The sequence below is a fragment of the Mustelus asterias genome, chromosome 24 (genome assembly GCF_964213995.1).
Source record: "Mustelus asterias chromosome 24, sMusAst1.hap1.1, whole genome shotgun sequence".
NCBI classification, from domain to species: Eukaryota; Metazoa; Chordata; class Chondrichthyes; order Carcharhiniformes; family Triakidae; genus Mustelus; species Mustelus asterias.
Genome location: NC_135824.1, coordinates 4,425,583 through 4,452,200, shown reverse-complemented (window position 1 = coordinate 4,452,200; position 26,618 = coordinate 4,425,583). Strand labels below are relative to the sequence as shown.

The 26,618-nt window shown below is 43.8% G+C and overlaps 1 protein-coding gene across 5 annotated transcripts in view; it reads right to left on the bottom strand.

Moving 5' to 3' along the window:
* morf4l1 (mortality factor 4 like 1) overlaps window positions 1-26,618 on the bottom strand; it is a 102,646-nt gene that overhangs the window by 39,739 nt on the left and 36,289 nt on the right. For 4 of the 5 annotated variants that reach the window (XM_078241211.1, XM_078241210.1, XM_078241209.1 and 1 more), the window contains exons 5-8: window positions 24,361-24,441; window positions 23,719-23,744; window positions 17,651-17,739; window positions 15,482-15,583 (exon numbers count right to left, since the gene is read on the bottom strand). In XM_078241211.1, coding sequence (XP_078097337.1) covers window positions 15,482-15,583; window positions 17,651-17,739; window positions 23,719-23,744; window positions 24,361-24,441 — 298 coding nt within the window. The remainder of the gene's footprint in view (window positions 1-15,481; window positions 15,584-17,650; window positions 17,740-23,718; window positions 23,745-24,360; window positions 24,442-26,618) is intronic. The other variant, XM_078241212.1, reaches the window with a different exon arrangement.

Below are 26,618 nucleotides of genomic sequence, written 5' to 3'. Positions count from 1 at the left end.
GGCCTGCAAGGCCATTGACCTCAGCCCAGATCGAAGCAGATTGCGTCCATTGCCAGAACAAACTGACGACAACGTAGAATTACATAATATTCACAGCACAGAAGCAGGCCATTCGGCCCAATGTTGGTTTTTGTGCTTCAAATGAGCATCCTCCCACCCTTTATCTCACCTCAGCCACATATCCCTCCTCTATTCCTTCATCCCTCACTGCAGAATACAGATATTTCACTCAAACATACTCAGACGCTTCAATTTCACAATCAGAAAAAATGATGGTGAGCCTAAGACTGTTGTCAGTGGTCCAGCCCCACAACAGCATCATCACTTCCCTACATTCTTGCACAGTTACAATTCATTTCACCCACAAGTGAAATGTGTTAGAAATGTCTCCACTTAGCTTAAAATTATCCTGATGCATCATTACAAACCAGTCTTTAAAGGAACTAGCTCAGTTTTTAAAAAATCCTATATATTGTATAAAAATTACAGACCCAACATGCACGTGACCATCAGGCTACCAGGAACTGCTCGGTCAACATGTGAACCATTTATAAAAACCACTTTCTAGATTCAACTGGGACCAGTTAACAAATGGAGACTCATTTCCCTTCAAATTTTCCCTCTGCAACAACATCCCTCCCTGGGGGAACTACATTACAATGCGGCATTATGAACAGCAATTCATTGTATTCAAGGAGTTTAATCTGCATAATTCCCAAGAGTATGATCTCATGGGAACTAGATCACATCACTGGAAAGCAGAGTCATTAGGAACTTCACCTTGCCTTGTTGGAGGAAAACATGAGCACAGACCTGTTAAAGCCAAGGGATTGACAGCATAAAAGGCCCACATTTTACTCTGATGGAAAAGTTAAAGCACGCTCAGGTAGCTTCCTCTTCTCAGGCCAAAAACATTATGACCTCAAGTTTGTACTCTTGACATCTTTACAACAATTTTCAAACTTACCACCCTGGTGGCACAGTGGTTAGCACTGCTGCCTCTCAGCACCAGGGACCCGGGTTCGATTCCCGGCTTGGGTCATTGTCTGTGTGGAGTCTGCACATTCTCCCCATGTCTGTGTGGGTTTCCTCCCATAGTCCAAAAGACGTGCTGGTTAGATGCATTGGCCACGCTAAATTTTCCCTCAGTGTTACCCAAACAGGCACTGGAGTGTGGCGACTAGAGGATTTTCACAGTAACTTCATTGCAGTGTTAATGTAAGCCTACTTGTGACACTAATAAATAAACTTTAAACTTAAACCATCCAGTCTGTGGCTTGAGGGGAGACTGTCAATTCAGAAGTTACTGCTGAACATGGAATAGTCTTGTGCTGCGGGCTCCTGTTAATTTTGAATCTGGGTCAAGGCGCTGCAAATGCTTTGCACTAAAGGCTGACAATCAGGAGAGGAATACCCTGCCCCATTGGACCAGGTCTCAAGGTGAAAGGCCATTATCAAACCCAGAACACAACCAATTCCTGCACCTCAGCAGTGCAAGAGTTAATATTTTTGTACTGCTTCAGAAGTTTCTGTGGGCTCATGATCCTTACACTGCCAGCACTTAAGTACTGCAAGAAACGCGAGGCTTCAATATGTGAGCATCTCAAAAAGTGTTTTTTAAAAATCCATTTTCCATAAAATTGTCTGAAGCAATTTAATCTCGTTAAAGGTCCAGAGAGGGGAATCAGAAAAATGCTTGTGCGGCATTCAACAATTCTGCAGGTAACAAAACAGATCAATAAATAACAAAAGGACAATTGCGCACAAGAGCTGACAGACAACTATTCCAAGAATCCTGAAAATCTTTTTGAAAAGCTATTCCATTTCTTCCATCATTTTTGTTTTAAAGGATTATTTGCAATGGCACCCATCGCTCCGTGTTCCAAAGTAATTGTGAATGGGGCTAAGTGGACCTTTCTATCCTCAGCATTGCCAAACTACATGTCATAGCTGTTGACTTAAGAGTTACATTCATGACTTCCAAGAAAGAACTTGCAACCTGGGGCATCAGAAAGCATTTTACAGATAATGAAACACTTAAAGTGCAATCACTGTTGTAATGCAGGGAACAGCGGTGATGGATAGACCACTGAGAAGAACATATAAATGAGTAGACCATTCGGCCCCACAAGCATGCTCCACCATTCAATAAGATCATGGCTGATCTGATTGTAACCTCAACTTCACGTTCCCCCCCCCACCCCCGTTAACCTTTGACATCTTTTGTTAGTCACGAATCTCTCTACCTCTACCTTAAAAATATTCAATGACCCAGCCTCCACTACTCTCTGGGAAAAAGAGCTGTACACAGCCTCACGACCCTCAGAGGGAAGGTTTCTTTTCACTTCCATCTTAAATGGAATACCCCTTACTTTTCAACTCTGCCACCTAGTGCTCGTCTCTTCCAGCACCAACTGTCAAATCCCCTCAGGATTTTATCTCTTTTGATAAGATCACATCTCATTCTTCTAAATGCCTTTATTTTTATAATGATATTTATATCCTTCCTCAAATGAGTAAAACTGTACATAGTAATCTCTCCCTCAATGTCAACAAAACAAAGGAGATAGTCATCGACTTCAGGGAGCATAGTGGGAGACATGCCCCCATCTACATCAATGGAGACGAAGTTGAAATGGTCGAAAGCTTCAAGTTTCTAGGTGTCCAGATCACCAACAACCTGTCCTGGTCCCTCCATGCGGACACTATAGTTAAGAAAACCCACCAACGCCTCTACTTTTTCAGATGACGAGGGAAATTTGGCATGTTCGCGACAACTCTCACTAACTTCTACAGATGCACCATAGGAAGCATTCTTTCTGGTTGTATCACAGCTTGGTATGGCTCCTGCTCTGCCCAAGACCGCAAGAAACTACAAAGGGTCACGAATGAAGCCTCCCATCCATTGACACTGTCTACATTTCCCGCTGCCTCGGAAAAGCAGCCAGCATAATCAAGGACCCCTGCACCCCAGGCATACTCTCTTCCCTTCTTCTGTCGGAAAAAAGATACAAAAGTCTAAGGACACGTACCAACCGACTCAAAAACAGCTTCTTCTCTCAGACTTTTGAGTGGACCTACCTTGCATTAAGTTGATCTTTCTCTACACCCTGGCTATGACTGTAACACTACATTCTGCACTCTCTCCTTTCCTTCTCTATGCACGGTGTGCTTTGTCTATATAGCGCGCAGGAAACAATACTTTACCTGCAGGTTAACATTTATGATTCATGTAACAGGGCACCCCAGACCTCTTTGTACCTCAACTTTTGCAACCTCTTCATTTAAATAATATGCTGCTTTTCTGTACCACTGAAGTGGACAAGTTTACGTTTTCCAAAATTATACTCTAGCTGCCAAAATTTTGCCAACTCACTTAACCTAGGTATAATCCTTTGCAGGCTCCTCATGTCCTCTTCACAAGTTACTTTCCTACCTACCTTCATGTTATTAGCAAACTTAGCAACCGTACATTCGGTCCCCAGCACTGATCCGTCTTCTTCTTAGACTGTCCCTCAGAGTCAAGGCTGACTTGCTACCACAAAAAAAGTTAGTTCTCAGGTGACTGAGTCGTCGAATGCATGACCTCGTCACAGGTGGGGCAGACAGTGGTTGGAGGAGCAGGTGAGTGGCTTGCTTCGGAGTCTTGTGTCAGGCATGCAGACAATGTGAGACCCCCTACCCCACCCCCCCGATCCCTGTGGCATTCCCCTCATCACATTCGTCAACCTGAAAATGACCCGTTTATGGCCACTATTTCCTGTTAGTTAACCAATCCTCTATTCATGCTTACATGTTATCCCCCTACACCATGAACTCTTATTTTGTGTTCTAATCATTGATGTAGTACCTTGACAAATGCCTTCCGGAATTTTTACAGCACATCCACAGGTTTCCCTTTATCCACGTTGTTCAAAGAACTCCAATAAATTAGCCAAAGATGATTTCCCTTGCCCAAAACCACACTGACTCTACCCGATTGCATTAAAATGTCCTAAGTGTCCTGCTTTACCCTCAGGGGCCTTCGAGATCTACAGCACCTAAAATGGTCTTTTGGCCTATCGCATCTGCGCTGGTCAATAACCTCAATAATGTATTGCGCCATTTTGCCCGATAAGGTTTTTGAGCTAACTGGTCTGTAGTTTTCTGCTTTCTGTTTCCCTCCTTTCTTGAATAGACGTGTCACATTTGCTATTTTCCAATCTGATAGAACCTTTCCAGAATCTGGGGACTTAAACCAGCACACTATTACTTCAGCAGCCATTCTTTGAAGACTCCAGGGGGATGCCCATGAAGACCTGGGAACTGTTATATATTTAAAAGGGTTGCATGATTACTTAAAGAACTGATCACATGATCTGATGGTGATGTCATTGGGGTGTTTCACAGGCTGCTGCTTTTAGTTTCTGTTTACACTCTTGGCAGGCCAGAGTTCTGAAAATTAATATGTTGTCAGTTTAAATCTTTTCTTTTTGTTTAAAACCCACAACCCCCAACATAGTTAGGACATTACAGGGATTTGCTAGCTTTTGGTTCTCATTTTCTTAGAACTACCAAGGAATGGGTCCCAAGTGTTTTAAAGTTCATCCCTCCATTTCACCTCCAGACTCTCACTTATTTCTGTGAACAGTGGCACAGTGGTTAGCACTGCTGCCTCACAGCGCCAGGGATCGGTGTTCCACTCCTGCCTTGTATGATTGTGTAGAGTTTGCATGTCTCCATGGGTCTTGTCTGGGTGCTCTGGTTTCCTCCCAAAGATATGCCAGATGGACTGGCATACTAAAGTGCCCTTTAGTGTCCCAATATGTGTAGGTTATTGGGGATTAGCGGGTTAAATGCATAGGGTGGGGGCCTGGGTAAGATGCTCTGTCGAAGAGTCAGTGCAGACTCAATGAGCCGAATGGCTTCTTTCTGTGCTGTAGGGATTCCATGTTATTTGTCCCCTCTACAATGAGGATGAATGCAAAGTATCTGTTCAATTCATCTTGCAAGTCTGAAGACCCACAAATATAATTTATACTGTTGCATTTCATTTCTGCTTTGCTTTTATGCCCATGTTGAATATTTCTTGTTATTTTGTACTGAATCTCACTTTGCAGACATTCATTGTGCTTTGATTATCAATTACATAAGCAGTAACATTGTTCACTGGTAGATTTAGACCCCCCCCCCCCCCTCCACCCCACCAACCCCAAGGAATTCTCTTGCACATCATCCTGTTTTGACTTAACATTTTTTTTTAAACGTCAGTATATCTCCAATTTATTTTCCACCCCACTATTTTAAAAAGCAACGGTTATTATATTGACCCCAATGATCCTTAGACTACAAGCCCAGGACGATGGGTGGTCTTACTTGGTCTGACAACCATTTAAACATGACAAGAGAGTTTGATTGATGCACATAATGCCTGATTGATGACAAATGGGAAGTTACCATCAAAAGATGATTAAACAACTTGAATATTGCCAAGCCTGAATGGCCTTGCAGTGTCCGTGAGAAGAATTGATAAGGATTGAGACTTGTTTTGGAGAAGGACTGTACCAGTCCGCAAAAAGCTGGAATGGAGTCAGATATTTGACTTAAAGGGGTGCTGCTTCAAAGACTCACCACTGAAGACGGGAGGAAGAACCAGGAACTCCTTATTAATCTCTTAACCATTCTTTGCTGTTATTTATACTTTGTCCAATCTTCTGATCTGCCACTCTTTACAGCATTATATGTCTTTTCCTTCAAGTCGATACTATCTTTAACTTCTTTAGTTAGCCACGGATGGCGAGTCCTCCCCTTAAGAGTCTTTTCCTCCCTGGAATGCATCTTTTCTGAGCGTTACGAAATATCTCCTAAAATGTCACCACTGATCTCTCTCTCAATTTCAATTTAGTGAGTGCGATCTTGTCCTCATAACATTAATTTTTTGAGATGGTGTGATCAGGTGTGTAGATGAAGGTGGTATAGTTGATTTATTTTATATGGATTTCAGTAAAGCCTTTGACAAGGTCCAACATGGGAGATCGTAAAGGTGGTAAATGCACATGGGATAAAATGGATTCAAAATTGGTTCTGTTGTAGGAGATGGAGGGTGATAACAGAAGGCTGCTTTAGTAAATGGAAGCCAGTATCCAGTGACACAAGGATCTGTTGGGTCCCCGATCATTCATCATTTATATAAATGATATAGATGACTCAGTGGGGGTAGGATCAGTAAATTTGCAGATGACACAAAGATTGGCCAGGTGGTTAACAGTGAGGCTGAGTGTAGATAGATTCTTGTATCTATCTACAAGATGGTACAGATGGAATGGTCAAAAGGGTAGATAAGTGGCAGATAGAATTTAACCCTGAAAAGTGAGGTGATACACTTTGGAAGGAGTAATTTGACAAGGAAGTGTTCGATGAACGGCATTCGGAAGTTCAGTGGAACAAAGGGACCGTGGCATTTTTGTCCATAGATCTCTGAAGACAGGAGGGTATGCTAGTAGGGTGGTGAAAAAGGAATATGGGACATTTGCTTTATCAATCAAGGCACAGATTACAAAAGCAAGGAAGTCATGTTGGAGTTGTATAGAACTTCAGTGAGGCCACAGTGAGTAGTGTGTGCAGTTCTGGTTGCTACATTATAGGAAGGATGTGATCTCACTGGAGGGGATGCAGAGGAGATTCACCAGGATGCTGCCTGGGATGGAACATTTAAGTCACGAAGAGAGGTTGGATAGGCTTGGGTTGTTTTCGTTGGAGCAGAGAAGCCCGAGGGGTGACCTGATTGAAGTGTACAAGATTATGAGAGACATGGACAGAGTGGATGGGGAGCAGCTGTTCCCCTTAGTTGAAGGGTCAGTCACGAGGGGACATAGGTTCAAGGTGAGGGGCAGAAAGTTCAGGGGGGGAATGTGAGGAAATTTTTTTTTTAAAACCCCAGAGGGTGATGACGGTCTTGAATGCGCTGTTTGGAAGGGTGGTAGAGGCGGGTTGCCTCACATCCTTTTAAAAGTACCTAGATGAGCACTTGGCGTTCAAGGGTATGGGCCAAGTGCTGGTAAATGGGATTAGGTGGGAATTCAGGTGTTCAGATGGAGATTTGATGGGCCGAAGGGCCTCTTCAAACTGCATGATTCTATGATTCTAGCTGCGCTTGTTTAAGTTTAAAATACTAGTCTTCGATCCATTCTGGTCTCCCTCAAACCAAATGTGAACTTAAATATTAACGATCAATGATACCCAAGGATACTTTCACTAAGATGTCATTAGTTAATCCCGTCTGATTGCACACGAACGTGTTGTTCTAAGAAACTGTCCCTAAAACACATGCATTATCTAGTCTATCTTTGCCAATCTGATTTTTTCAATCTACATGCAGATTGAAATCACCCATTATCACCATCAAATTCTTCTCAAGCTCCCATTATTTCTTCCTGCATATCTTGTCCTACAGGGTGTTAGTTACCCACAAATGACTTCTTTACTACTTCTCATCTCTGCCAATACTGATTCTACATCTTGACCTCCAGAACTAAAGTCATCCCTCTCTTATGTACTGTCATGCTTAATTAACAGAGCTACCCCTCCACATTTTCCTAGCTTCGCGTCCTTCCTAAAGGTCACATACCCTTGAATATTCAAGTCCCAACTTTTGTCAGCCTGCTGCCATGTCTCGATCATACATATTTATTTCTATTTGCCCTGATAATTCATCCATTTTGTTCCGAATGCTACCTGCATTCAGATAGAGCCTGTAATTCTGTCCTTTTCACAATGTTTATAATCTCAAGTACATTCTTAGGTTTGTGTACCGACCCTTTCTGCCAAACTGATAAATTTCCCTTATTGTTAGTGTATTAACCACGAGGCTTAACAACTACTTGGCAGGTGGAAGTTAGTGAAGTATTTTATTCAAGTTAAACTTTGTACAAGGGAGGACAACAAAAAGGTCAACTTGCATCTGGACTCCCCAAGCATCAACTGACCTGCATCAACCTCCACTCCGCGAGCCTGGACTCAGGTACCAACCACCGCTCCGCATTCTTGCACCCGTGCTCAACTCCCCCTGCCCCACTACCACAGCTACCCTACTCTCTTGCCACATCTTTGCTTCTTAACAAATCAGAGTATTGGGAAGGCAACACGGCCATCTGGACTCCCGCTCTTGGCTACAGAGAACGGTGTCTATTCCTCTGACTCTCCTGTACCCTACTACCTGTCATTTCTATTAACTCCTCCCACTTGAATGACCCCCTGTCTTGTGGTACCATCGTCAGGTTGCAAAAAGCTCAAACCTGTTGAATATTTGGAAAAGCTGTGGCTCTTCCACTTTTACCTTCTGGGTCCCCTTACATGCCTCACTCAAGTCATATTCTCCTGTCCCTGACCAAACCAAAATGACCCTAACCCTAAAGTGTGACCCCCCCGCTTCTTGGAACAAGTGTCCAGGTAACTTGCCACCCCTCTGATGTGTCACAATGTCTGCAGGTCAGCCTCCACCTCAATAATTCTAAGCCAAAGTTCCTCTAGCTGCGCCCTGGATAGCCCTCATCCTGCAGTCACAACACACCACCTGCCCGGTCATCCTTGTGTTCACTTATTTTCTTCAAATAAACCTGGCTACTCCCAATGAGCTTTGCTAGTTTACATCTTAAGATCTTGTAAGCGGCATTTTGAAAACGACCGGGTATTTTTTAGTTAAAAATGATGTTGGTTGAAGATTACTGGCCAAGACACTGGGGAGAATTCCACTTCAAAATGGTGCCATTGGATCTTTTATGTCCACTCGAGATCTGACGGGGCATCAGTTTAAACTTTCAGTGCACAACACCTACAGTATAGTACTCCCACAGCCTAGATTTTGTTCTGAGGTCACTATGGTGGGTTTTGAATCCACAGCCATCTGACTCAGTGACGTATAATCCATTGAGCCACAGCTGACCCCCCTCCCTAACCAGCTTCCGACCAAATACAGGCAAAGAAATCTCAAAGGTGGAACTTGAGTGCAAGTTTAACTCATACATTTACTGGTGCCATCTCCAACTCAACGTACAAGAAGGGGCAGGTTCAAACACAATACAATTGGACTGATAGGAACACAGCTCACCAGAAGCATCGCTAACAAACTGTATCCTCAGAACACATCCTTTCCCCTGTTATTTTCAAAGGGAGGCCTTTTTTTACCAAAGTCCGCTTTGGTGCATGTTTCATGGCTTTAAAGGAGGCAAGAGGAAGCCTGCCAACACTTCATTTTTACAAAAGCTCAGAAAATATTTGAAAACAGCTGGTAGTTTCTTTTTGGAACATTAACCTCCCATTTTCCTGAGCTTCTCTCTGCAGTTTTTCACTTATTCACCAATCGATCAGTGGAATGGATTTGCTGTAATGATACAGATCAATGTGTTATCCTGAAGGCCAATGTTCTGTCCAATTTCTTTATTTCGTCGTCCAGTACTTCCCCGGAGCGGAGAAGCTACGGCATCTCCTCCGGAGCCTTCAACATGTCATTGATGAAGACGAACATCTCGCCAAGGCCATCCCCACACCCCCACTTCTTGCCTTCAAACAACCACGCAACCTCAAACAGACCATTGTCCGCAGCAAACTACCCAGCCTTCAGGAGAACAGTGACCATGACACCACACAACCCTGCTACAGCAACCTCTGCAAGACGTGCCGGATTATCGACACGGATGCCATCATCTCACGCGAGAACACCATCTACCAGGTACACAGTACCTACTCTTGCAACTCGGCCAACATTGTCTACCTGATACGCTGCAGGAAAGGATGTCCCGAGGCATGGCACATTGGGGAAACCATGCAGACGCTACGACAACGGATGAATGAACACCGCTCGACAATCACCAGGCAAGACTGTTCTCTTCCTGTGGGGGAGCACTTCAGCAGTCACGGGCATTCAGCCTTGGAGCTTCAGGTAAGCGCTCTCCAAGGCGGCCTTCACGACACACGACAGCGCAAAGTCACTGAGCAGAAACTGATAGCCAAGTTCCGCACACATGAGGACGGCCTAAACCGGGATGTTGGATTTATGTCACATTATCAGTAACCCCCACAGCTTGCCACAGATTGCAGAATCTCACTAGCTGTTCTGCCTGGAGACAATACACATCTCTTTAACCTGTGTTTAATGTTCCCTCCACCCACATTGTCTGTACCTTTAAGAGCTGGTTGGCTGTAGGATTCGCATTCTAATCAGTATTCTGCAACTTGATTTTGTGTCTGTTTGCACTGTTTGAGAGCACATTTCCACTCCATCTGACGAAGGAGCAGCGCTCCGAAAGCTTATGGTATTTGCTACCAAATAAACCTGTTGGACTTTAACCTGGTGTTGTGAGACTTCTTACCGTGTTCACCCCAGTCCAACGCCGGCATCTCCACATCAATTTCTTTAGCACCATCTTATTTCACAGTGATTGCAGGCTTCCTCTCTTCCCCTCAGATTCAGGATAAGGGTTTAAGATAAGCACAATATTTTTGGACTGACTGCACAGGAATGATACATCAATGAGAAATTTAGTTATTGAAATAGATTCCATCTGCCAACTCCCAGTCTCTGAATGGCAGCATCAGAGAACAATGACTTCTGAGGACCTCAACAACACCAGAAGACCATAAGACATAGGAGCAGAATTAGGCCACTCGGCCCGAGTCCGCTCCGCCATTCAATCATGGCTGATATTTTTCTCATCCCCATTCTCCTGCCTTTTCCCTATAACCCCTGATCCCCTTATCAATCAAGAACCTATCTATCTCCGTCTTAAAGACACTCAATGACCTGGCCTCCACAACCCTCTGTGGCAAAGAGTTCCACAGATTCACCACTCTGGCTGAAGAAATTCCTCCTCATCTCCATTCTAGAGGATTGTCCCTTTGGCCTGAGGTGGTGTCCTCTGGTTCTAGCTTTTCCTACTCGTGGAAACATCCTCTCCATGTCCACTCTATCCAGGCCTCGCAATATCCTGCAAGTTTCAATAAGATCCCCGCTCATCCTTCTAAACTCCAACAAGTACAGACCCAGAGTCCTCAATCATTCCTCATTCCACAAGCTCTTCATTCCAGGGATTATTCTTGTGAACCTCCTCTGGACCCTTTCCAAGGCCAGCACATCCTTCCTTAGATACGGGACCCATAACTGCTCACGATATCCAAATGGGGTCTAACCAGAGCATTATACAGCCTCAGAAGTACATCCCTGCTCTTGTATTCTAGCCCTCTCGACATGAATGCTAACATTGCATTTGCCTTCCTAACTGCCGACTGAACCTGCAAGTTAACCTTGAGAATCTTGAACAAGGACTCCCAAGTCCCTTTGTGTTTCTGATTTCCTAAGCATTTTCCCATTTAGAAAATAGTCTATGCCTCCATTCCTCCTTCCAAAGTGCATAACCTCACACTTTTCCACATTGTATTCCATCTGCCATTTTTTTGCCCATTCTCCAAACCTGTCCAAGTCCTTCTGCAGCCCTCCTGCTCCCCCAATACTACCTGTCCCTCGACATATCTTTGTATCATCTGCAAACTTAGCAACAGTGCCTTCAGTTCCTTCCTCCAAATCGTTAATGTATATTGTGAAACATTGTGGTCCCAGCACTGACACAAGCAGGACTTTGAAAATGGATAATACCAAGGCTTGCAATATTAGACAGATTATTACTCGTACAGGTAGTCCTAGGTGACCATAGGCTGCTCTCTGCCCTTTGAGGGGGAAAAAGCTAACTGGTTCAACTCGAGGATCACCTTGGGCCAGGGGTGAGGTTGAGAAGGCAGGGCCTTCATGAATACCTCAGCCGGTATGGGAATTGAACCTGCGCTGTCGGTGTCACGAACCAGCTGTACAGCCAACTGAGCTGACCAACATTATTTGTATCAGGATAATGACATCTATTACATAACCTTGCCCAGCCAATCTGGACAAACAACCTGCAGCCTTCAGGAGGACAAGGACAGTGGGCGCATGGGAACACCACAAACTCCACATTGCCAAGTTAACTTAGGATACAGGTGCTATTCCTTTATAGCTGGTGGATCAAAGTCCTTGAACTCCCTCTCTAACACCGCCAAGGGAGCAGTCACTGAACAGGCCGCAGCGGTTCAAGATGATGGTCCACCAATACCACTTCAGGACAACCAGGGATGGGCAGTGAATGACAGTGAAATCCACACCCCATTAATGAATTTTATACAAAAAAAAAACCTACTTGCTGGCCTTGGTTATCACAAAATACAATATCGAGGGGAAGCACGGTGACACAGTGGTTAGCGCTGCTGCCTCAGTGCCAGGGACCTCGGTTTGATTCCTGGCTTGGGTCACTGTCTGTGCGGAGTCTGCACGTTCTCCCCGTGTCTGCGTAGGTTTCCTCTGGGTGCTCCAGTTTCCTCCCAGTCTAAAGACATGCAGGTTAGATGTATTGGCCATACTAAATTGCCCCTTAATGTCAGGAGGACTAGCTAGGGTAAATGCATGGGGTTGTGGGGATAGGGTCAGGGTGGGATTGTGGTCGATGTAGACTCGATGGGCCGAATGGCCTCCTTCTGCACTGTAGGATTCTATGATTTACCTTAAAACTGGAAACATCTTTCTAGCTAAACGTAGGATGCACCTGTGCTTGGAGGGAAAAAGAAGCAAACATTGATACATTGAACCAAGCCTACCTCTGCCTCTTCAGATGGACAAACACCCAACTGGAGAAAGCTATCCAGGAGTCCTGGCCAATATTACTCCCTCAGGCAACATCACAAATCACAGATTTAATTGGTCATTGATTTCACTGCAGGTTATAGGATCTTGCAATTGAGTGAGTTGCTATATTTATCTACACGTCAAACAATTCAGTGCACATGAAGCACTTCAGAGACTTTGAATATTCAGAGTAATACACTGTATAAAATCTTCCAGCCAGTGCCAACTCATGTATATCCCGTGCATATACATCTCGATTAAACAATTTCCACAGGACAAGAGAGACAGTAAATTATGTGACGCAAAGTGTACGATGCGACAGGCTGGATAAAAATAAACAAAATTATACATGAAATGCAACAAACATTCAGCTGACCTTCAAAGAGTATAACCCACAATCATTCTGCCACAACACTGCAAGCCAGACATAATGAGAACCTGCTGCACTGCGATAGATGAATGTTCCTGCATGGGAACACCGCACTGACTGCATTCTGAATAAAGCATGTTAAGATTTTTTTTTAAATTATCTAAGATTTTGGTGGTAAACTACCTTAACAACACAGAATTTAAAAAATAATTTCACAGGATGTGGGTGTCGCTGGCTGGGCCAGCATTTATTGCTCACCCCTAGTTGCCCTTGAACTGAGTGGCATTTCAGAGGGTTTAGTCCAGTGACAATGAAACAGCACAGAAGCAAGCCACCCTGAAGGTGTAAAAGTAACAGGGTTGTTGTGGTGGGAGATTTTAATTTCCCCTATCTTGACTGGAACTCACTTGGTGCTGGGGTGTGAATGGGGCAGAGTTTGTAAGGAGCATCCAGGAGGGCTTCTTGAAACAGTATGTAGATAGTCCAACTAGGGATGGGACCATACTGGACCTGGTATTGGGGAATGAACCTGGCCAGGTGGTCGATGTTTCAGTAGGGGAGCAGTTCGGGAACAGTGACCACAATTCAGTAAGCTTTAAGGTACTGATGGATAAAGATAAGTTTAGTCCTCAAATTAAGGTGCTAAATTGGGGGAAGGCTAATTACAACAATTAGGCAGGAACTGAAGAATGTAGATTGGGGGCAGATGTTTGAGGGCAAATCAACATCTGGCATGTGGGAGGCTTTCAAGTGTAACTTGATAGGGATTCAGGACCGGCACATTCCTGTAAGGATGAAGGATAAGTATGGCAAGTTTTGGGAACCTTGGATAACGAGAGATATTGTGAGCCTAGTCAAAGAGAAAAAGGGGGCATTTGTCAAAGCTAGGAGGCTGGGAACACAAAGCAAGTGTGGAATACAAGGAAAGTAGAAAGAGACTTAAGCAAGGAGTAAGAGCTAAAGGGGTCACAAAAAAGTATTGGCCAGCAGGATTAAGGAGAATCCCAAGGCTTTTTATACATATATAAAGAGCAAGAGGGTAGCCAGGGAGAGGGTTGGCCCACTCAAGGACAAGGGAGGGAATCTATGCGTGGAGCCAGAGGAAATGGGCGAGGTATTAAATGAGTACTTTGCGTCAGTATTCACCAAAGAGAAGGACTTGGTGGATGATGAATCTGGGAAAGGATGTGTAGATAGTTTGAGACATGTTGAGATCAAAAAGGTGGTGGTATTGGGGTTCTTGAGAAACATTAAGGTAGACAAATCCCCAGGGCCTGATGGGATATACCCCAGAATACTGAGAGAGGCAAGGAAAGAAATTGCTGAGGCCTTGAGAGAAATCTTTGTATCCTCATTGGCTACAGGAGAGGTCATGATGTGGAGATGCCGGCGTTGGACTGGGGTGAACACAGTAAGAGTTTTAACAACACCAGGTTAAAGTCCAACAGGTTTATTTGGTAGCAAACACCATTAGCTTTCGGAGCACTGCTCCTTCGTCAGATGGAGTGGAAATGTGCTCTCAAACGGGGCACAGAGACACAGAAATCAAGTTACAGAATACTGATTAGAATGCGAATCCCTACAACCAGCCAGATCTTAAAGATACAGACAATGTGGGTGGAGGGAGCATGAAGCACAGGTTAAAGAGATGTGTATTGTCTCCAGACAGGACAGCCTGCAAGTCCAGGAGGCAAGCTGTGGGGGTTACTGATAATGTGACATAAATCCAACATCCCGGTTTAGGCCGTCCTCATGTTCCCAATGATAGTATTGCAGATCAATAATAACGCAGACTTTACAGCTCTGCCAATGCAAGGAGGAAGCTATTATCAGCAATGTAAATTCAACAGCACGGAGACCGACCGGCCTTCCCTACAACCCGAGCTAAACCGAGAACAAGAAAGTAAGATACCGACTGTTGCAAAGTAATTACCTCAGAGACAAGCCATTCGGTTCAACTGGTCTATTTCTGCATCTAAACCATACATCTTTAAAACCCTTCTTTATCTCTCTCAACCAGCATATCATAGAATCCCTACAGTGCAGAATGAGGCCATTTGGCCCAGCAAGTCTGCACCGACCACAATCCCACCCAGGTCCTATCCCCGCAACCCCAAATATCTACCCTGCAAATCCCTGACATTAAGGGGCAATTTAGCACAGCCAATCCACCTCATCTTTAAACTGTGGGAAGAAACTGGAGCATCCAGAGGAAACCCACGTGGACACAGGGAGAATGTGAAAACTCCACACGTCACCTGAGGCCAGAATCAAACCTGGGTCTCTGGCGCTGTGAGGCAGCAGTGCGAACCACTGTGCCTTCTCCTCCATCTGGTTAACTCACTTCCCTATAAATCCATTAACGCTAGCCACCTCAACTCCTCCCCGATCTCACACCATGGCGTGAAACAACTGGATGGGGTGCTTACCTGTTTCTGACGAGTGATCAGGTCCCAATCATCCACGAGCCATGGTTTCAACTCCTCTGGAATTTTAACCTTTACTTCTACTCTGTTCATAAATGTCTCCTCCTGCAGAAGCCAAGAATTTACCAAGTTATGGCTTCTCCTCAGATGTGGAATCCCATTGAGCTTGCTGCACTCTGCAGTTTCAAAATACACATCTGCAGTCACAACACAAGCTCAATCTGTACAAAACGTTACAAATATTCAATATTATACAACTGCAGGCAACACAAAAGCAGGCGTCCAGAGTAATACTGGGGCTAAAAGGGTTAAATTATTAGGTTCAGCTGCATAGATTATAGAAGATTGGGCATGAATCAGCTGATGTGTTCAAGATGATTAAATAATTTGACAGGATAGGAAGAGAGAAACTATTTCTTCTTATGGGGAAGTCTAGAACAAGGAAGTACAACCTCCTCTAAGCTTGGCCACTCAGGGGTGACATCAGGGAAAGACTTCCTTCCAGAAAGCTTAGTGGAAATCTGGAACTCACTCTCTCTCGCGCTCTCTCCAAAAGCTGAAGCAGCTGAGGGTTAACCTCAGATTTGAAACCTGGGAAATGTCCATCCAATCCAATTGGATTTCAACATTTTGTTAAAAAGATCCCTGCAACTTGGAGAAACTGAAGTAATTTTAACATTTGCTATTTAATATTTAAGATGAAGCAGTGAGAACAAATGGCATTTACCACAAATCCACTCTACAAATTACTTACCTATAACACAGCTTTACGTCAAATTACACATTAAACAAGATATGATGCTTGTTTAATTAGCTTCTTTTTAAACTTCACTCGGGACTATTAGGAGCTGCAGAACAATGTGGATCTGGCTACACTACAGATCTTAGGTAAACAGAAGTAGAACTGGGTAGTTACATCATGATGAAGTAATGAAAAGTTACACCAGCAGGTAATCAAAAGCCAATAAGCAAGGAGCTGTTGCCAGCAGCTGTAGCAAATTAGTCACAACTCAATCAGTTCATGTTCCTTTGGTATAATACCTAAAGGGAAAATGCACTCCAGAATTGTTCAGTTTTATTTTTATTCCATCCATGAGGAAATGTCATTTTTGTCCCAGTGTCCTTTCCCTCCACTCTTGAAAGTACTTTCTCCTGGGGTGCTGTGCCTTTAATGCCAGCAATTGAGGGGTAGTCAAGACCTGCCACTATCTGATGTCCAAGCAAGTGTACTTGCGAGCAGGCTTCGCCGGACAGTGATCAGGAGCAGAAACCCTGGCCAATTCTTTTTTTTAAATATAAATCTCCCCAGGCGAGGGGCTCAGAGGCCCCACTATGGCATTGTCCCTTTCACCTCCAGAGCTCCAATTGTTGCTTTGGCTGAGATAAGTTAATTAACAAGAGGACTGGAACTGAATCCGAAAGCTTTTGCTCCTTATGGATTAATAGCTTGATTCAATAGGGAGCTAAATGTGGCAATGTGAACTCAACCGAGGGAGGGAAATGGGACTGATTTCCTCATGGAGTACCCACCATTACAATGCAACACTGAAAGAATGCGTGTTAGTCTCCAGGCTTCAAATGTCTAGGCTCTTGTAAATTACAATATCCAAACAGAGCATAACACAAGCTATGCTCGCTGAGCATCACTGAAACACACTTTATCACACATCTTTATCATTTTTAAAAATTCATTTGTGGGACATGGGCATCGTTGGCTAGGCCAGCATTTATTGCCCATCCCTAGTTGCCCTTGGAGGGCAGCTGAGAGTCAACCACATCGCTGTGACTCTGGAGTCACATGTAGGCCAGACCAGGTAAGGACGGCAGATTTCCTTCCCTAAAGGGACATTAGTGAACCAGATGGGTTTTTCCAACAAATCGACAATGGTTTCATGGTCATCAGTAGATTTTTAATTCTAAATATTTTTTGTTGAATTCAAATTCCACTATCTGCCGTGGCGGGATTCGAACCCGGCGCCCCAGAACGTTAGCTGGGTTTCTCGATTAATAGTCTAACGATACCACTAGGCCAACGCCTCCCTGATATGCGATAGCAGGAATCTGAGGCTAATTATCACTTAGGATTTCAGTTTATGCCAGTTTAAATACTGGACCTCCTACTGGATTTTGAACACACGTTCTGTCACTGTCACATTCTAGCAAACTACATACACTTTCCATTGTGGGGTCCACTCGTGCCCTTTTCTTCCTGGGTGGTTGCGGCGTTTCACTAGTGCTACTTCCATCACCAGCTGTGGGGGCTAATAAAAGGTCAAACAAGTTATTCACACAAAGGCAATCTTACAAATTAGCAGCAGCACTGGTTTGAAAAAGAAAATCATTGAATTACAAATGCTACTTTCAATTACTCTAGACTACTGGAGAGAATAGGAACTGGTGCGGTGACAATAATCTCTCCCTCAAAATGTCAACAAAATGAAGGAGATAATCATTGACTTCAGGAAGCATAGTGGAGGACATGTCCCTATCTACATCAATGGGGATGAAGTAGAAATGGTCGAGTTTCTGGGTGTCCAGATCACCAACAACTTCTCCTGGTCCCTTTATGTCAATGCTATAGTTAAGAAAGACCACCAACGCCTCTACTTTCTCAGGAGGCGACGGAAATTTGGCATTACGACTCTCACCAACTTTTACAGTTGCAGCACAGAAAGCATTCTTTCTAGTTCTATCACAGCTAGGTATGGCTCCTGTTCTGTCCAAGGCCGCAAAAAACTACAAAGGGTCATGAACAAAGCCCAGTCTACTCAAACCAGCTTCCCATCCATTGACACTGTCTCCACTTCCCGCCGCCTCGGAAAAGCAGCCAGCATAATCAAGGACTCCACGCACCCCGGACATTCTCTCTTCCACCGGGAAACGATACAAAGGTCTGAGGACATGTACCACCCAACTCAAGAACAGCTTCTTCTCTGCTGCCATCAGACTTTTGAATGGACCTACCTCGCATTAAGTTGATCTTTCTCTACATCTTAGTTATGACTGTAACACTACATTCTGTACTCTCTCGTTTCCTTCTCGATGTACGGTATTCTTTGTATAGTGCGCAAGAAACAATACTTTTCACTGTATACTAATACATGAGACGATAATAAATCAAATCAAAGAACTAGGATTTTTCTTGCTTTGTTTAACAAGGTTGATATAATGCCACACTAACTGTGCTCAAGTGATGTTCATCAACAGGAGTGATGCCCATCGGTGTTTTTGCAGCAGTCAGTCCAGACTGCCCTCAATTAGTTGGAGCACGCATCATTCGGGCAAGTCAGAAGACACCATTCCAAACAGAGTGATCCAATATTTATCAGGTCACAGGAAGTGCTGGATAAACTCAGCAGGTCTGGCAGCATTTGTGAGTGAGTGTGAGTGTGCGAGCGTGAGCGTGAAAGTTGGAACTAACATCAATACATCTTTCCAGGTCCAGACGAAGGCACAAAGCAGCATCATAACCACCATCCATATGACGGGAAAAAAGGTGTGTGAAGAGGGTCTGTTTAGGACTGGAACAAAGAAATGATCAACAAAAGTGTCCAGAGGGGCAACTTTTTCACAGTGGGTGGTGAGTGTCTGGAACAAGCTGCCAGAGGTAGTAGTAGAGGCGGGTACAATTTTATCTTTTAAAAAGTGTTTAGACAGTTACGTGGTTGAGATGGGTATAGAGGGATATGGGCCAAATGCAGACAATTGGGGCTAGCTTAGGGGTTTTAAAAGGGCGGCATGGACAAGTTGGGTCGAAAGGCCTGTTTCCATGCTGTAAATCTCTGACTATGACACATGCCACACAAAAAGACAGGTGTAACAGGGGCCCATGCAGGTATCCATAGCCATACATTTTATTTGCAGAATGAGACAAGTTAAAGGAGAAATCGTTGAGTGAGAAAATAGGTTCAGCGAGGCAGAGGAGCAGTGGTGGTGGATGGGGATTGTTCGGGCCTCAGCTCAAGTAAGTGGCTTTGATCTTTGTGTCGTCATTGTCTACAGGAACAGTGCCAGAAGACTGGAGGATAGCAAATGTTGTCCCCTTGTTCAAGAAGGGGAGTAGGGACAACCCTGGTAATTATAGACCGGTGAGCCTTACTTCTGTTGTGGGCAAAGTATTGGAAAGGATTATAAGAGATAGGATTTATAATCACCTAGAAAGAAATAATTTGATTAGGGATAGTCAGCACGGTTTTGTGAAGGGTAGGTCGTGCCTCACAAACCTTATTGAGTTCTTTGAGAAGGTGACCAAAGAGGTGGATGAGGGTAAAGCGGTTGATGTGGTGTATATGGATTTCAGCAAAGCGTTTGATAAGGTTCCCCATGGTAAGCTTTTGCAGAAAATACAGACACATAGGATCGAGGGTGATTTAGTGGTTTGGATCAGGAATTGGCTAGCTATAAGAAAACAAAGGGTGGTGGTTGATGGGAAATATTCATCCAGGAGTTCAGTTACTAGTGGTGTACCACAAGGATCTGTTTTGGGGCCACTGCTGTTTGTCATTTTTATTAATGACCTGGATGAGGGCGTGGAAGGATGGATTAGTAAATTTGCGTATGACACTAAAGTCAGTGGAGTTGTAGACAGTGCGGAGGGAAGTGGCAGGTTACAGAGGGACATAGATAAGCTGCAGAGCTGGGCTGAGAGGTGGCAAATGGAGTTTAATGTGGAAAAGTGTGAGGTGATTCACTTTGGAAGGAGTAACAGGAATACAGAGTACTGGGCTAATGGTAAGATACTTGGTAGTGTGGATGAACAGAGGGATCCGGGTGTCCATGTGCATAGATCCCCGAAAGTTGGCACCCAGGTTGATAGGGTTGTTAAGGCGGCGTACGGTGTGTTAGCTTTTATTGGTAGAGGGATTGAGTTTCGGAGCCAGGAGGTCATGCTGCAACTGTACAAAACTCTGGTGCGGCCGCATTTGGAGTATTGCGTACAGTTCTGGTCGCCGTATTATAGGAAAGATGTGGAAGTGTTGGAAACGGTGCAGAGGAGATTTACCAGGATGTTGCCTGGTATGGTGGGAAAATCGTATGAGGAAAGGCTGAGGGGCTTGAGGTTGTTTTCGTTAAAGAGAAGAAAGTTAAGAGGTGACTTAATAGAGGCATACAAGATGATCAGAGGATTAGATAGGGTGGATAGTGAGAGCCTTTTTCCTCAGATGGTGTTGGCTAGCACGAGGGGACATAGCTTTAAATTGTGTGAGAGATATAGGACAGATGTTAGAGGTAGGTTCTTTACTCAGAGAGTAGTAAGGGCGTGGAATGCCCTGCCTGCAGCAGTAGTGGACTCGTCAACATTAAGAGCATTCAAATGGTTATTGGATAAACATATGGATGATATTGGAATAGTGTAGATTAGAGGGGCTTTAGATTGGTACCACTGGTCGGCGCAACATCGAGGGCCGAAGGGCCTGTACTGCGCTGTAATGTTCTATGTTCTATGTGCTATGTAACAGAGAGCCCTCAAACCTCCCTGGCAGGGAGGTGGAGTGTGTTTGGACGTTCATTTTGAACAAGTGGTTTGGGCCAGAAAACTGGAAATTGTTGGTACGGTGTAGGGCAAAGGAATCGCGAATATATGTGGGAAGGGACTGGACGGGGGAAGAGATCAGTAACAGTCCTGGAAACAATTATTTGATGTTCTGTGGTGGGGTCATGATCCAGTGGGAGGTAGAAAGACATGTCTGAGAGATGGCGCTCTTTCAACTCACCACCTTGCTCTCATGCTCACGTCTGTTGTTGGCCTGCTGCAATGTTCTAGTGAAGGCCTACTCAAACTGGAGGAACACCTCACCACAGTCGTCCAATTAGCCCCCCCCCGACCACTGTTCTCCAATCAAGACATTGTTATCTTAGCTTTATGCCATTAACAGCAGCTTTGTTAGTCTCTAATGCTACCCTTAACACTTCCTTTGTCTTGTGTCCACGAAACATTGTCAATCTCTCCTTAGAACCCACCAATCCCTGACCTTCTATTCTGCGCCACCTCTTCAACTATAAACCCCTTCACATTTCCACCCCTTCTCAGCTCTGAAGTCATAAGGACTTTAAAAGCTAACTCTGTTCATCTGTTCACCTCTCCACAGATGCTGCCAGACCTGCTGAGTTTATCCAGCATTTTATGTTTTTATTTCAGATTCCCAACACCTGCTGCCTTTTGCTTTTATTTATCAGGTCACTGTGTGTAATTACTGAAACCTTCTGAACACTCGGCAAAAATAAGCACAGAAAATTAAACTATGCCAGGTGGCACAGTGGTTAGCACTGCTGCCTCACAGCTCCAGGGACCTGGGGTCGATTCCCAGCTTGGGTCACTGTCTGTGTGGAGTTTGCATGTTCTTCCTGTGTCTGCGTGGGTTTCCTCGGGATGCTCCGGTTTCCTCCCAGTGCAAAGATGTGCAGGTTAGGTGCACTGGCCATGCTAAATTGCCCCTTAGTGCCCCGGGGTGCGTAGGTTAGAGGGATTAGCGAGGTAAATGTATGGGGTTATGGGGCTAGGGTTTAGGTGGGATTGTTGTCAGCACAGACTTGATGGGCCGAATGGCCTCCTTCTGCATTTTAGGGATTCTATGATTCTGAGAAGCCAATTGTGCTTGTGCTGACAGTTTGAATGAACAGTCGTGCTTAGGCTCACATCTGTGCGTTTTATCTGTAACACTAAATTTCTCATCTGCAATTACCCCTTTAAAAATTACCGCACTTTTGCAAGTACAGTGCTCCAGATTCTGGCAACCTAGGTGAAAAAATATTCTCATCTTTTTAGATCTTTTGCCAATGGTTTTAAATTTATAAAGCTAAGAATTTTTCTCCAAAGGCTGAAAGAACTGAAATCATTGACCCTCTGAAAGCTCTGAAGAAAAAGTTGACAGCTCACCAGTTTCTTTACTTGGGCTATAGTACTACAAACAAGATCTTTTTAAAAAATCACTCACAGCTCAAGGTGCCTACTGTGATAATCATATGATTCTGTTCTTACTATTATCACTGAGTGACAGGCCTGTATCCCACTGTATGCATCATATTATTACATAGCTCAAAGTGGAGCAAGGAATTCAAAACTCTAAGTAAAGGGTATTTAATCACACAACAGGATATTATTCACACTTCTTAATATTTAAATAAACTCTAACCCATTCCTCCTGCTTTTCTACCCCCAATGCCATTATGTCTCCCATCCATTGACTTTATCTACACTTCCCGCTGCCTCAGCAAAGCAGCCAGCATAATTAAAGACACCACAAACCCCGGACATTCTCTCTTCCACCTTCTTCCCTCGGGAAAAAGATGCCACCCAGAGGTCACATACCAACCGACTCAAGGACAGCTTCTTCCCTGCTGCTGCCAGACTTTTGAATGGACCTACCTCGCATTAAGTTGATCTTTCTCTACACCCTAGCTATGACTGTAACACTACATTCTGCACTCTATGAACGGTATGCTTTGTCTGTATGGCACGCAAGAAACAATACTTTACACTGTATGCTAATACAGGTGATAATCAAATCAAATACCCAGCCCTAGCACCCACTCCCACAGGACTCCCCTCCTCCAGTGCCCACCCTCATTCCCCACCACAAGCTCACTAATGTAGCCCCCACCACACTCCCTCCTCCATGGCAGACAGAGGGTGGAAAGGAAAAAAACTAAAGGGCGGAATTCTCTGATCCAAACGTCAGAATTCCAAGCAGCAGAAATTCCTCATCTCTGAGCACACTTCAAAGGACATGGGATATGGGCATCATTGGCATAGCCAACATTTATTGCCCATTGTCAAACAGCCCTCGACACTGTCCAAGTGGGCTGACCTAGGAACAGTATTAGGCCCCTCCTAGGGCCAGGCAAGGAACTGAGAAAACTAAGGGCTGCTAATGTCATTGGACGAGTAACCCAGAGGCGGATGCCCTGGGAACAAGGGTTCAAAAGCCCACCATAGTAGCTGGTTTAAATTCAATTCCTAATCTGGAACCTAAAATTTGAGCTCAGTAATGGCGATCATCAAACCACTGTCGATTGTCCTTTAGGAGAAGGAAATCTGAAAACCCGATCTGGCCAACATGGACCCACAGCAATGCAGTTGACAGTGGCAAGCCGGTCAGAGGGCAATGAGGGATGGGCAAATGGTGACTTGCCACTTCCCATGAAAGAGTAAAAAATATCGATGACCTTCAATTGTTAAAAGCTTTCATTTATTCAATAATAGAAATTCTGAATCAAAGCCAAGTTTCAAATAAACTCACCTTTCTGTTTATTCTTCTTTGTTTTTCTAGAAAAAAAAGACTTAGTAAATATATGTAATTTTTTAGTCTCAACAAGTTGGCATCTTTCAATGGTAAAGCTACAAATAGATTTTACTGCACCTACTTCAGAGCAGACGTGCTGCAATGGGTTCATATGTACAAGATAGATCCATAATTTAAATTTCCACTGTAACAAGATACTCTTTCTTTTAATTATATCATCTTCCTGTAAAGATGGCTCACCCTCTTATCTCTATTTATGGGTGGATAAGGGATATAGAAGATTTATTCCATTGTTGCAACAAGAAATTCTCCTTCACCACTCAACCCCCACATCACTTTCTTTACACAGATTCACTCGTCACCGAGCCAAGGTTAATCCTCTGATGGTAATGGTGAGGGATATGCGGATTCATGGAGTTACAGATTGTGATGGGACGCAATTCTGCCGCTGTTGATGTCTGCACTTTTGTGAATTGGACGTGTGAAAAGGGCAAGAAATACAGATTAATGGAAAGAATCCACCTGATCACAGTTTAGGAAACTGGGAGGAAGTGGAAATAATAGTGCTAAAATTATTGTTTTAAAAATAAGGAGCTCATGTGAAAAGCTTTTACAGGGACTAAACACCAAGTTACTTACATTTCAACATTCTTCTGTTGCATGGTGGAAGCCTTCTTGGCTGGTGCAGCGCCCCTCATCTTGCCCTCTGCCCATTGCTCTCTAAGAATAAAACAAAAACACAATTGCTAATAAAATAAACCAAAGAACACTTTTCAATCAGCAGTATTACCATTTAAAGGATTGGTCCATTTAGAGTGCATTAAAAATCATACATTCGCTCGCCATTCCTGTTATAAAACCTTGTGTGCACATTTATAATAGAAATCAGCTGTGTCAACTTTTCGCTGCAATTATATCCTCCCTCTGTCAGAGGTGAGTATCAGTGGGATGTAAAGATCACAGTGCTATTTCAAGGAAGGGACGGAGAATTTTCCCCAGTGCCCTGGCCAATATTTGCTCTTTACTCATCAAAATCTGGTCATAATCACATCTGTGTGTGCAGATTGGTGGCTGTGTTCCTACATTATAATAGTGATGACATTTTATAAAAATGTACAACTGGTTGTAAAACGCTGGGATGTTGAGAGATTGTGGAAGGCGTTAACTGCAAGTCTTTCTCTTTATAGAAATGTATAATACATTTACAAAAATAAGGATGCATGACTTCAAAATGGGAACAGACTGATCTATGCACCTTGGTTCAATTAGCCCACATCATTAAACTCTACCTGAAGATATTACTTTCCCTTCACAAGCAGTAGCACACAATATTGACTAGGAATGCATATTAAATCTGTGTGTCACACACTCTGAGCATCATGCAACAAGTCAAACCTGCAGCAAAAACTTATTCCACTACCTTAATCCCTACACTTAGAGCAGCACTGAGGGACTTGAGGGAAATGCACCTTGACCAGCGTGGGAGCGTCACTTAGCAACTCCAGAACACAGCAGGAATTTGCTCACCTATTGAGCAAATACCTAAAGTTTTCCTTTTAAATTGGAAGAATGGCTTCCTTAATTACTAACTCAATAATGAATACGCAGCTTTGCAACACACATTCTCGAGAATGTGCTTTTGTTAGCTTGTCAACAATGACACAGAAAACCAGGTATTATTTTTTGTTAGAAGAGAAACTTCACAGTGCAAATTTGGGGGGGGGTCAGTAGGACAAAAAAAAACTCCACCTGATCACGGTTTAGGAAACTGAAGCACTTGCTGGAGGCAGCGCAATATGGAAGTTCATAATTGTTCAGTTAGAATTCAGTCAGAATGTGAATGCTTAACTTGGCAAATAAAGTATTCAAGCCAGATGCCAAATCCAAATATTTTAGCATTTTTAAAGCCACTGTGGCGGAGACAGAAAGATTTTTGACTGTCTTGCAGGATTGGAAAGCACTCCAGAATTACTGTAGCAGGTTACAGACACATTATGCACAACAGCAGAAAACCATATAAAAAGACAACACATCTTTATAGAACCAATAATGATGTCTACTTAGAAAAGTAATTCCGTGGAAAAAGATACGCATCCTCAAGGTGAAAACCAATAACCTAAAATAATTAAGGAAAATTGGACTTTACTGCTACAGTACTCTAGGGTCTTGGCTCAGTCACTCAGTGTCACGGGTATAGGTTGATCCTCCCAATGCAGTATTGAGGAGGAACTGCAAATGCAAAGACGAGTCAGAGATTTGTTTCATAGTTTCACCTTAAACTCCGACAGCGGACACAGGGGTTGTAAAAGATAATACGTAAATGCGCATTATTGCTTTTGTGTTTTCCTACAAAGTGCACGGTTTTTAGGTGTGGAAGGGAAAACAATCTCACTGTTCCTTTGTTTCAACCACGTCCAAGCTGCAAAAATGTATAAAAACAGGAGCAAGTTAACTGATCCTCTAATTGTTAAAGTTAATTTATCTAGTCACAAGCCGGTTTAGATTAATACTGCAATAAAGTTAGTATGAAAATCCCCTAGTCGCCACACTCCGGCGCCTGTTCGGGTCCGGGTCCCTGGCGCCGTGAGGCAGCATGGCTAACCACTGCGCCACCATAGCATCATTTACTCCTGGTACATTACCTGACACAGGAGGAAGCTACGTGTTACCCCTCTGCAGGGGGAAGCAGCCCACCTAAACAGAAATCCTATTGGAGATTTTGTTTTGTAACACGAAAGGTTATAACAGTTTTGGAAATCAGGCTGAAGCAGCAGTAAGTTAAACTGCAATGAGTGCTCAGTGCGAAAGTTCCAAGTTGCACTCGCCACAATATATAATACACCTTTTGAATAACCCTCACCAACAGTAAAAACGGATTGCAACATCAAGATGAGATT